At 45.5% G+C, this 12833-nt stretch overlaps 1 protein-coding gene and 1 pseudogene across 2 annotated transcripts in view; both read right to left on the bottom strand.

Moving 5' to 3' along the window:
- Positions 1-12833, bottom strand: part of LOC311127370 — a 367179-nt pseudogene that overhangs the window by 186436 nt on the left and 167910 nt on the right. The window lies entirely within an intron of this gene.
- The window catches only part of LOC311115573 (uncharacterized protein), a gene marked incomplete at both ends in the record, with an annotated part of 36947 nt that overhangs the window by 6841 nt on the left and 17273 nt on the right, over positions 1-12833 (bottom strand). Inside the window, 14 exons of the mRNA XM_084157319.1 lie at positions 1069-1101; positions 1225-1269; positions 1854-1889; positions 5154-5225; positions 7998-8051; positions 8272-8325; positions 8415-8468; positions 11064-11108; positions 11426-11479; positions 11775-11828; positions 12026-12079; positions 12215-12268; positions 12461-12514; positions 12636-12689. Coding sequence (XP_084013445.1) covers positions 1069-1101; positions 1225-1269; positions 1854-1889; positions 5154-5225; positions 7998-8051; positions 8272-8325; positions 8415-8468; positions 11064-11108; positions 11426-11479; positions 11775-11828; positions 12026-12079; positions 12215-12268; positions 12461-12514; positions 12636-12689 — 717 coding nt within the window. The remainder of the gene's footprint in view (positions 1-1068; positions 1102-1224; positions 1270-1853; positions 1890-5153; positions 5226-7997; positions 8052-8271; positions 8326-8414; positions 8469-11063; positions 11109-11425; positions 11480-11774; positions 11829-12025; positions 12080-12214; positions 12269-12460; positions 12515-12635; positions 12690-12833) is intronic.

The raw sequence follows: 12833 nt of genomic DNA, 5'->3' as shown, positions 1-12833 counted from the left end.
ATATATACACATAATTTTCCATCCTCATGATGCCATCTATTTTGTGAAGTGCACCAGTCCCTCCTGCAGCAAAGCACCCCCACAGCATGATGCTGCCACCCTTGTGCTTCACGGTTGAGATGATGTTCTTCGGCTTGCAAGCGTCCCCCTTTTTCCTCCAAACATAACGATGGTCATTATGGCCAAACAGTTCTATTTTTGTTTCATTAGACCAGAGGACATTTCTCCAAAAAGTACGATCTTTGTCCCCATGTGAAGTTGCAAACCGTAGTCTGGCTTTTTTATAGCGGTTTTGGAGCAGTGGCTTCTTCCTTGCTGAGCGGCCTTTCAGGTGATGTCGATATAGGACTTGTTCTACTGTGGATATAGATACTTTGTACCTGTTTCCTCCAGCATCTTCACAAGGTCCTTTGCTGTTGTTCTGGGATTGATTTGCACTTTTCGCACCAAAGTACGTTCATCTCTAGGAGACAGAACACGTCTCCTTCCTGAGCTGTATGACGGCTGCGTGGTCCCATGGTGTTTATACTTAAGTACTATTGTTTGTACAGATGAACGTGGTACCTTCAGGCATTTGGAAATTGCTCCCAAGGATGAACCAGACTTGTGGAGGTCTACAATGTTTTTTCTGAGGTCTTGGCTGATTTCTTTTGATTTTCCCATGATGTCAAGCAAAAAGGCACTGAGTTTGAAGGTAGGCCTTGAAATACATCCACAGGTACACCTCCAATTGACTCAAATGATGTCAATTAGCCTATCAGAAGCTTCTAAAGCCATGACATAATTTTCTGGAATTTTCCAAGCTGTTTAAAGGCACAGTGAACTTAGTGTATGTAAACTTCTGACCCACTGGAATTGTGATTATAGTGAATTATAAGTGAAATAATCTGTCTGTAAACAATTGTTGAAAAAAAATACTTGTGTCATGCAGAAAGTAGATGTCCTAACCGACATTCAAACGCGTTTTAATGACTCCAACCTAAGTGTATGTAAACTTCAGACTTCAACTGTAGGTATATTCCTCGTTTGAGACATAGAACTGCTTCTAGAAAAGTAGTCAGAACTCACCGCTCCTTTGGGTCCAGCTTCCCCTTGGTCACCCTATTAATCAAATGAGAAAAACCCAGATGATTAGTACAGGTGGAGTTGAAAAAGTGTTGTTTAAAAGGCTCAAATGTGAGGTCAGGTTGTATGCAATGAATCCTTGCTTGAGTGATAACTTACAACATCTCCTTTGTCTCCAGAGGTTCCCTCAGAACCTTGTTCTCCCTACACACACACACACACACACACACACACACACACACACACACACACACACACACACACAAACAAATATAAATGATTTGGGGTAAACTCACTCTTCTGGATATAAAAATGCCCTGGGTAAGTTAGGAACACACACACACACCCACACAAACAAACACACACCCACACAGACACACACACCACAACTGCTGCTACCAGACTCTTAGTATGATTGCTAAATACTGCACAATTTAAACACTTGCCCCCCAATCCCCCCTTCCCTAAAACACATGTAAATATTGGACTATAAATGGTTCCTTCCTGTATTCTACTGATGCTAACATGTTTATTCTATTCTACTGAGACATTTACTTTATGTTCCTATTCTTATCTTTTATTACTGCTTATTGTTGTTGCATTGTCCAGAAGGAATCTGCAAGTAAGCATTTGGTTGGATGGTGTATACCATGTGTCTCCTGTACATACGACTAATGAAACTTGAAAGGGCCCATCCACACTGCTGGTGGATTATCAAATTGACTTTAAGATACAGACAAATATTGTTGAGAGAGATAAACAGACGTTTTCAAACTTGGATTTCTTACCTGCTCCCCTTTAGGTCCTCCCTCGCCAGCTTCTCCCTGAAGTTGAGGAAAAATCAGTTCAGTATTGAAAATCGTTTAACTACAGTACAGTTATACAGTTAAGCAACAGCACTAGTTATACTACTATAGCACAAGTTATACAGTACAGTTAAACAGTTAAACAACAGCACTAGTTATACTACTATAGCACAAGTTATACAGTACAGTTAAACAACAGCACTAGTTATACTACTATAGCAAGTTATACAGTTAAACAGTTAAACAACAGCACTAGTTATACTACTATCTACCGTTTTTTACAATCACTTTGGCACTAATTTCAGAACATTGACGTCATTTTCCAAAACTCTAGACACAAAACTCACAACCAATGATCAAAATGAAAATTTTTCAAAACTCTTAACACTTTTTTCAATTGCTTGGATACAATACACATAAAACTAAGATCATTTGTTCATTTAACAAAAATCACCTGTTCAATATGACACAACTTAACATCAAAGTACTACTATTTCAAAAGGCAATTCACACATTACATTTCAGATGAGTGTCTATTCATTTCATTACAATTATCCAACTATCAATTGATACAACTGCTCAAAATGATAAGTAACTGTTGCATTACTCTTAATGCATAGTTGTATGGAAACAGACAAACAATATTCCATGTTCAGATCATGAAAGTTTCAAGATAACGAGATTCATTGTCACCAATTAGCGTGGAGCATGAACCAATTAGACTACATTATCTATGGATGTAATATTTCATCATCATTCTTTATCAGACACCGTTTCTATGGTCCCATGTACCACCTTTTCAGACTATTTACAGTATTGACAGTACTGCACTGTATGGATCCAGGCCCTTGTAATTGCTTGTCCAATTCTGCCAACTTGTTACTGATGATTGAGTTCACATTGTGGAACGAGTATATAAAGAATTGATTGGGATCCACTTGCAACAACATAGCGATATGTACTGTAACATGGAGCCGGCAGGTGATCCAGGTCACAATAGAGGTCAAGCAGTGGTGGGAGGAAGACGAGGAAGACGTGTTGGTCAAAGGAATGGCAGGGGACAAGCACCCCTTCTGAGAGGTGGTCGTGGGCCTTGTTTGAGAGGTTTGGGGGAACGTGGTAGAGGACAAGGCCACGGACCAAGACAGCAACAGCAAAGAGTGTCCAATGAAATCCGAGCAATAGTTGTAGACCATGTCATAAATCATGGCATGACAATGACTGAGGTGGCTACAATGATACAACCAAACCTCAGAAGGTCAACCGTTATCGCAATAATCAGAACTTTCCGCAATGAGAATCGGTAAGTCGTCAGCATGCACTAAACATTATGCTACTCTCAATTGTCAAATGACTGCATACCAATGTGTATCACAGAGTAGGTGATGTGACCAAGTGTCTTCTTACTGTAATGTTCCCTGTAGAATTGAGACTAGGCCAAATAGGGGAGGCAGAGTCAAAATTCTGACTGACCAACAAGAGCAGGCTGTGGTCGATTTGGTTCGGTCCAGAAATGATATTCACCTTACAGAAATTTGCCAGCATATCTTGGACAATGAAGACATGTTTAACAATGTGGAATCCATAAGTTTGCTGACTATTGCACGCATGTGTCTTTAAAACAACTATACCATGTGCCTTTTGAAAGAAATGCAGACAGAGTGAAGCAAATGAGGACTGAGTATGTTCAGGTATGTTCAGTTTCAAGATGGCTGTTGTAATAAAATCCCTAATAATTCTACATTGTAGAGTAATCAGTAAATCTCTTTCCAAAATGTATTTTTAGAGGGTGATGGAGCTGGATGCTGATGACAACCATCACAAATTCATATATTTGGATGAGGCAGGCTTTAACCTGGCCAAGAGAAGGAGGAGAGGTCGGAATTTCATTGGTCAGCGGGCAACCATCCAAGTACCTGGACAACGTTGGGCCAACATTACAATGTGTGCGGCTATATCAGAAGATGGTGTGGTGGGACGCAGACCTCGTATTGGATCATATAATGCAGCTCTCCTTGTAACCTTCCTTGATGAGCTCGATCAGGTCTGTAGAGCTGATGGCGTGACCTATGTCATTGTGTGGGGTAATGTCAGGTTCCACCATGCTCATATGGTGCAATCATGGTTTCAGGCCCATGCACAATTTACCACCCTGTATTGAGGAATTATTCTCCACATGGAGATGGAAGGTTTATGGTAGGTGGCCTCATGAACAAGTCACTCTTCTCCAGGCCATGGATGACCTATGCAATGACATCACGGCAGACCAGTGTCAGGCCTGGATTCGCCATGCCCGAAGGTTTTTTCCAAGATGTTTGTCTAATGAAAACATCCATTGTGATGTAGATGAGAACCTGTGGCCAAATCCACAAGACAGAGTTGATGAAAATGTAGAAGTACAGTAATCACTCCTATGTTTTGCTTTTTACAGTACAAGCAAGCAAGTTGAGGAACACTGCATTTTATGTTTTACAGTACTGTATTGTTTTTCATCAATATATTTCAGATTTTGTTCAATGATTCCACTGTGTCTGTAGTATTCTCTCTACTACTGCAGTACTTTTACAGGGATGTATTTACATGTAGTACCATAATGAAACATGTATCACCTATTTTGTACTACAATATTTAATGATTGTATGAACAATGACACAGTGAAACTATCGGTTGCTTGTGTGTGGGTGATCTAAATTAACGTTTCATTGGTATTTCACAATAAATTAGTTTTTTGAACCAATGATTGTGCAAGATTTCTTTAAAGATATGAATGCACAATGCAATGTTTTGAATATTGGACAGCCTGTGTTACAAGTGATTACCGTTTTGAGTTTTGTGTCTAGAGTTTTGAAAAATTACGTCAAGGTTCTGAAATTAGTGCCAAAGTGATTGTAAAAAACTGTAATACCGCAGCAAGACTAGTCTTATCAATGCATATTTCAACTTGTAACACTAGAGGGGGCCAAATATATGTATTTTTCATGATTGTACAGAACCGTGAAAATTAAAATCAAAACTGGTGGTTTCATGAACATTGGAAATTGTCATAAGAAGTTTGTGGAACCTGAAATGACTAAACACAAGCCACATTGCTGTTCAGTTGAGGTTCCTCTCTGTCTTCTTATCAAATATCAAGCATGCAGAAAGTAAACGGTCCGGGGAGCGTAAATCCAGTAAGCAGTAGTTTTAGTATTTGTATAATAGCAGTGTTTGTTTCCCCACCAGACGGCAGGTCTCTACAGAGGGGATAGATACCAGTTAGAATAGAACGTCCTCTTATCTTACCCTCTCTCCCTTCACTCCGGGGAGGCCTGGGGGTCCGGGAACACCAGGAAGACCAAGATCCCCTTTAGATCCCTACAAAACAAAGGTAGAGAGACAACAATGAGGTCAGAGGTCAACACCACACTACTGTACGCCCTGTATGGCTCAGTTGGTTAGCGCATGGAGCTTGCAACGCCAGGATTGTGGGTTTGATTCCAGGGGCATCCCATACGTAAGATGTATGCACGCATGACTGTAAGAATAAAAGCATCTGCTAAATGGAATACTGTATGTAAATATATAAAACTACAGCAGAAAGTAGTTGGAAACCTAAGATAAGACAGCAGAGTATGGAGCCTTTCTTCCTTCTGTCATTAGGACAACATCCACTGGGTTAATTAACTGTTCATGAGACGGATATATCAGGGTAGTGACTCAAAAATGTGCACAAAAGAAAGAGAATTCCTAAAAACCTGGCCGCAATTTTTATTTTGTATGTTTATGTGTGTGTGTCTCTTCATTCTGTGTGCTGGGCACACCTTTGATCGCTGACCGTGTGTGTTTGAGGAATGCCAAAGGAACAGAGGGCTCTTTCAGCCGGCTGGCCCTGGACCCCATTCTCTCCTTACTGTGAAAATAGCCTCTGAGATCCTGAGATCCCATTCAGGCCTATTCTCTAGAGAGTTTCTGTGTAACCACAGCCAGGTCCACACTCTCTGTAACCACAGCCAGGTCCACACTCTCTGTAACCACAGCCAGGTCCACACTCTCTGTAACCATAGCCAGGTCCACACTCTCTGTAACCACAGCCAGGTCCACACTCTCTGTAACCACAGCCAGTTCCACACTCTCTGTAACCACAGCCAGGTCCACACTCTCTGTAACCACAGCCAGGTCCACACTCTCTGTAACCACAGCCAGGTCCACACTCTCTGTAACCATAGCCAGGTCCACACTCTCTGTAACCACAGCCAGGTCCACACTCTCTGTAACCACAGCCAGTTCCACACTCTCTGTAATCACAGCCAGGTCCACACTCTCTGTAACCACAGCCAGGTCCACACTCTCTGTAACCACAGCCAGGTCCACACTCTCTGTAACCACAGCCAGGTCCACACTCTCTGTAACCACAGCCAGGTCCACACTCTCTGTAACCACAGCCAGGTCCACACTCTCTGTAACCACAGCCAGGTCCACACTCTCTGTAACCACAGCCAGGTCCACACTCTCTGTAACCACAGCCAGGTCCACACTCTCTGTAACCACAGCCAGTTCCACACTCTCTGTAACCACAGCCAGGTCCACACTCTCTGTAACCACAGCCAGTTCCACACTCTCTGTAACCACAGCCAGGTCCACACTCTCTGTAACCACAGCCAGGTCCACACTCTCTGTAACCACAGCCAGGTCCACACTCTCTGTAATCACAGCCAGGTCCACACTCTCTGTAACCACAGCCAGGTCCACACTCTCTGTAACCACAGCCAGGTCCACACTCTCTGTAACCACAGCCAGGTCTACACTCTCTGTAACCACAGCCAGGTCCACACTCTCTGTAACCACAGCCAGGTCCACACTCTCTGTAACCACAGCCAGGTCCACACTCTCTGTAACCACAGCCAGGTCCACACTCTCTGTAACCACAGCCAGGTCCACACTCTCTGTAACCACAGCCAGTTCCACACTCTCTGTAACCACAGCCAGGTCCACACTCTCTGTAACCACAGCCAGGTCCACACTCTCTGTAACCACAGCCTGGTCCACACTCTCTGTAACCACAGCCAGTTCCACACTCTCTGTAACCACAGCCTGGTCCACACTCTCTGTAACCACAGCCAGGTCCACACTCTCTGTAACCACAGCCAGTTCCACACTCTCTGTAACCACAGCCAGTTCCACACTCTCTGTAACCACAGCCAGGTCCACACTCTCTGTAACCACAGCCAGGTCCACACTCTCTGTAACCACAGCCAGGTCCACACTCTCTGTAACCACAGCCAGGTCCACACTCTCTGTAACCACAGCCAGGTCCACACTCTCTGTAACCACAGCCAGGTCCACACTCTCTGTAACCACAGCCAGGTCCACACTCTCTGTAACCACAGCCAGGTCCACACTCTCTGTAACCACAGCCAGGTCCACACTCTCTGTAACCACAGCCTGGTCCACACTCTCTGTAACCACAGCCAGGTCCACACTCTCTGTAACCACAGCCAGTTCCACACTCTCTGTAACCACAGCCAGGTCCACTCTCTCTGTAACCACAGCCAGGTCCACACTCTCTGTAACCACAGCCAGGTCCACACTCTCTGTAACCACAGCCAGGTCCACACTCTCTGTAACCACAGCCAGGTCCACACTCTCTGTAACCACAGCCAGGTCCACACTCTCTGTAACCACAGCCAGTTCCACACTCTCTGTAACCACAGCCTGGTCCACACTCTCTGTAACCACAGCCAGGTCCACACTCTCTGTAACCACAGCCAGGTCCACACTCTCTGTAACCACAGCCAGGTCCACACTCTCTGTAACCACAGCCAGGTCCACACTCTCTGTAACCACAGCCAGGTCCACACTCTCTGTAACCACAGCCAGTTCCACACTCTCTGTAACCACAGCCAGGTCCACACTCTCTGTAACCACAGCCAGGTCCACACTCCTTTCGCTCTCTCTCTCTTTCTCTCTTTCTCTTTCTCTTTCTCTCTCTCTCTCGCTCTCTCTCAATAATCTTGGTGTTCCAGCCTAACATTGTCATCATTGAGTAATTGTTACAAAGTATGTTTCCATTCATCAATCCTCATACTATACCTGGCACAAAGACACACAGCATCACACAGCAACGAGACAGCAACAACAATAACTCACCCTGGCTCCTGGTTTGCCTGGAGGACCGGCTGGTCCTTGTTCTCCTCTGTCTCCCTAGAGAAGTGTCAAAGGAAATTACAAGAGAGAAGAAGAGAAGGCTTGTTTTATTGGACAATAACGCACGATAAAGGACATTAAAATGGAACCCCAGCGGGCAAAACTGGTTGCAATGACATCACTGCAACCCAATTCCTACCAGTTGTAATATGGTTGTGATGATGTCATAAAAACAGCTTTGCCTGCTTGGAAATATAATAAATGACAGGATACTCACTGGTCCGCCAATTGGTCCAATGGGTCCTAGATCTCCTGCTTTTCCTTGCTCTCCCTACAGAGAGACATCACAATGAACAGTTTGTTACTGTGTAGACAATTTGAAATGTATTTTAAATCAACTTTGATTTGATTTGGACTTACTGTTTTACCAGCAGATCCCATTGTTCCAAGAAGACCTGGCTCTCCAGAGCCACCCTGAAATAGAGCAACATAAACAGAGTTTATGTCATCATCTCTCTTGGACAGATACACGTCCCATAGGATGGTATCGTAGTGTCTGTCAACACACTGGGATGCCACGACTAACGAGGAACTTTGTTCCGGTGTGCAGATTTTTTCATTACTGATTTGGGACATTTGGCCCATAGACTTGGCCGAAACTTGCAGAGAGAGTGGGGTGGAGCTACCGCCCTGCTTCCACTCCTTGTTCTAGTATCTTCTCTAACAGAACTGAGTTCCCTGTGTCTGAGATGAAGTATGTCAGGTCAATGTCAGGACAGTCAGGTCAGGGTCAGGACAGTCAGGACAGTGTCAGGACAGTCAGGACAGTGTCAGGACAGTGTCAGGTCAGTCAGGACAGTCAGGTCAGAGTCAGGACAGTCAGGTCAGGGTCAGGACAGTCAGATCAGTGTCAGATCAGTGTCAGGTCAGTGTCAGGACAGTCAGGACAGTCAGGTCAGAGTCAGGTCAGTGTCAGGACAGTCAGGTCAGTGTCAGGACAGTCAGGTCAGGGTCAGGACAGTCAGGTCAGGGTCAGGACAGTCAGATCAGGGTCAGGACAGTCAGGTCAGGATCAGGACAGTCAGGTCAGGGTCAGGACAGTCAGGGTCAGGACAGTCAGGTCAGGGTCAGGACAGTCAGATCAGTGTCAGATCAGTGTCAGGTCAGTGTCAGGACAGTCAGGTCAGTGTCAGGACAGTCAGGTCAGGGTCAGGACAGTCAGGTCAGGGTCAGGACAGTCAGATCAGGGTCAGGACAGTCAGGTCAGGATCAGGACAGTCAGGTCAGGGTCAGGACAGTCAGGTCAGGGTCAGGACAGTCAGGTCAGTGTCAGGACAGTCAGGTCAGGGTCAGGACAGTCAGGGTCAGGACAGTCAGGGTCAGGACAGTCAGGTCAGGGTCAGGACAGTCAGGTCAGGGTCAGGACAGTCAGTGTCAGGACAGTCAGGTCAGAATCAGGACAGTCAGGTCAGTGTCAGGACAGTCAGGTCAGGGTCAGGACAGTCAGGTCAGGACAGTCAGGTCAGGATCAGGACAGTCAGGTCAGGGTCAGGACAGTCAGGTCAGGTCAGTGTCAGGACAGTCAGGTCAGGTCAGTGTCAGGACAGTCAGGTCAGGGTCAGGACAGTCAGGTCAGGGTCAGAACAGTCAGGTCAGGGTCAGGACAGTCAGGTCAGGGTCAGAACAGTCAGGTCAGGGTCAGGGCAGTCAGGTCAGGGTCAGGTCAATGTCAGGACAGTCAGGTCAGTGTCAGGACAGTCAGGTCAGGGTCAGAACAGTCAGGACAGTCAGGTCAGGGTCAGGACAGTCAGGTCAGGGTCAGAACAGTCAGGTCAGTGTCAGGTCAGTCAGGTCAGGGTCAGGACAGTCAGGTCAGGGTCAGGTCAGAGTCAGGACAGTCAGGTCAGGGTCAGGACAGTCAGGTCAGGGTCAGGACAGTCAGGTCAGGGTCAGGACAGTCAGGTCAGGGTCAGGTCAGTGTCAGGACAGTCAGGTCAGTGTCAGAACAGTCAGGTCAGAGTCAGGACAGTCAGGTCAGTGTCAGGACAGTCATGTCAGTGTCAGGACAGTCAGGTCAGGGTCAGGACAGTCAGGTCAGTGTCAGAACAGTCAGGTCAGGGTCAGAACTGTCAGGTCAGGGTCAGGACAGTCAGGTCAGTGTCAGGACAGTCAGGTCAGGGTCAGGACAGTCAGGTCAGGTCAGTGTCAGGACAGTCAGGTCAAGACAGTCAGGTCAGGTCAGTGTCAGAACAGTCAGGTCAGTGTCAGGACAGTCAGGTCAGGGTCAGGACAGTCAGGTCAGTGTCAGGACAGTCAGGTCAGGGTCAGGACAGTCAGGTCAGGTCAGTGTCAGGACAGTCAGGTCAGGACAGTCAGGTCAGGTCAGTGTCAGAACAGTCAGGTCAGGGTCAGGACAGTCAGGTCAGAACAGTCAGGTCAGGTCAGTGTCAGGACAGTCAGGTCAGGGTCAGGACAGTCAGGTCAGGGTCAGGTCAGTGTCAGAACAGTCAGGTCAGGGTCAGGACAGTCAGGTCAGAACAGTCAGGTCAGGTCAGTGTCAGGACAGTCAGGTCAGGGTCAGGACAGTCAGGTCAGGGTCAGGTCAGTGTCAGGACAGTCAGGTCAGTGTCAGAACAGTCAGGTCAGAGTCAGGACAGTCAGGTCAGTGTCAGGACAGTCAGGTCAGGGTCAGGACAGTCAGGTCAGGTCAGTGTCAGGACAGTCAGGTCAGGGTCAGGACAGTCAGGTCAGGGTCAGGACAGTCAGGTCAGTGTCAGGACAGTCAGGTCAGGGTCAGGACAGTCAGGTCAGGTCAGGGTCAGAACAGTCAGGTCAGTGTCAGGACAGTCAGGTCAGTGTACCCATGCTGCTATCCAGCTGCAGCTCCTCAGTGACACAGATGAGCTCTATTTGTCAGATGGCTTGAGTTTATGGCACAGAGTAATGCCTATTGGCTGTAGATTCATTGATAGAAGTGGTGCATTGTGGGTGATTTGTGATGTCATCATGATGCCTACCATAGAATTAGGAATTAGAATACTCATTTAATAAGATCTCTATGACGCCTACCTTCTCGCCACCAGTTCCTTTCGGGCCAGGAGAACCAGGTAATCCCTAGAGAGGCGACACAATATTGTCAAACAAAATCAATCTACAGTAACAAGAATGATCATGTAAATACCTAGAATACATTTGACAGAAACAATCATTCATTTATTATCCATTTCAAAGATGTTGTTGAAAACATGAAAATCTAAAATGTTTGTAAAACAAAATAGCCTACAGAATGGTGGCGGTCAATCCGAAACAATTATCCCATGTTATTATTGTTGTTATTTCACATCAGGATTAGAATACGGGAGGTTGAGGAGTTTTTCACAGGCGCAACCAATCAGAACGCCTGTTAGTGTGAGGTCAAAGGTCATACTTACAGGAAGTCCCTGAAGCCCCACCTCCCCGGGAGACCCAGCCTTGCCAATGGTGCCCTGTGGAGAAAGAGAGTTACGTGAGTTAAGATGAAATGTTGACATCACAGTTGTAACCTTAACTTGACTTGACAACTCCTGCTGATTCCTCTGTTCAACCAGTATGAATCCCATTCTATAGTGGACTTTTCAGGATGCCGTGATCTCCATTGCCAACCCAATAGAAATTGCTGCAAAAAAGAATCACTGTAGACGTATGAGAGCACACAGCAAAACTAGAACATTACCTCTGTCAACACAACATTTATGAACAGTTGTAAACATATAAACATCTTATAGTAGATCATTTCCATACCTTTCCACCTGGCATTCCAGGTATACCTTCACGGCCATCCACACCTGACAAACCCTAGACATGAAAAAAGAACCACAACAATTATTCCATGACAAGTGTTAATGTTCCAAGAAGGTTCTATGAATGGTTCTATGGCTTAAATGGTTCTAAGAGTCTATGAATACACAACATACATGATATGCTTACATTTCCCACCACTAAGACTGATTGTTTATGTTGAGATAAAGCAGTACAGGTACAGTAATACTTACACCCTCTCCCTTGGGCCCTGGAAGACCTGTGATGCCTCTTCCACCTTGAGATCCCTAGATAACAACACAATAGGATAAGGAACCAATCAGGGCATCAGTATTACACCATCACCACCACCCTAGACAGTGACTAAAAACAAGCATCAATTTGGCCATGTGAAACCATGGCAGGTGTATTCTGATACCCACCTCATCACCTTTAGGACCAGACTCGCCCATCACGCCTCTCTGGCCTTGGTCACCCTAAAAAGATACAGCGTAAACATATTGTAAGACAAAACCTTTTTACAGAGATGTTTAATCATTTTGTTAATTGAGAACAATACATAATGACACGTAAACAGTGTTGTATTTCTGAAAAACAAACCTTTCCAGAGATCTAACATTAGTGAAATCATAATGAACAGGAGAAGGGGATTATGGGAGAATACTTACAGTGGCTCCTGCAACACCCTGGGGACCTGGATCTCCATCATGTCCTCGTGCTCCCTGTCACAACACAAGAGGTATATTAGCATTACGCTGACAGAAAGGATGGAAACACAACGCAAATAACATCTTTCAGCGAGCCAGGATTGAAATATAATTCACTTCAATGCGTGACTCTTACCAGTTCACCTTTGAGCCCCATCATTCCAGTGGAGCCTCTGATTCCCTGAGGACCCTGGAATAACACAACAGCAGAAAGACAAACTATCACTAACTGTCACTGTAGACAATCTGTTATATTCTCACTAGACAATCTGTTATATTATCACTATAGACAATCTGTTATATTATCACTATAGACAATCTGTTATATTCTCAC

Source organism: Coregonus lavaretus (assembly GCF_964263955.1).
Source record: "Coregonus lavaretus genome assembly, chromosome: 1".
Lineage (NCBI taxonomy): Eukaryota > Metazoa > Chordata > Actinopteri > Salmoniformes > Salmonidae > Coregonus > Coregonus lavaretus.
This window is presented reverse-complemented; position numbering and strand designations above follow the sequence as displayed.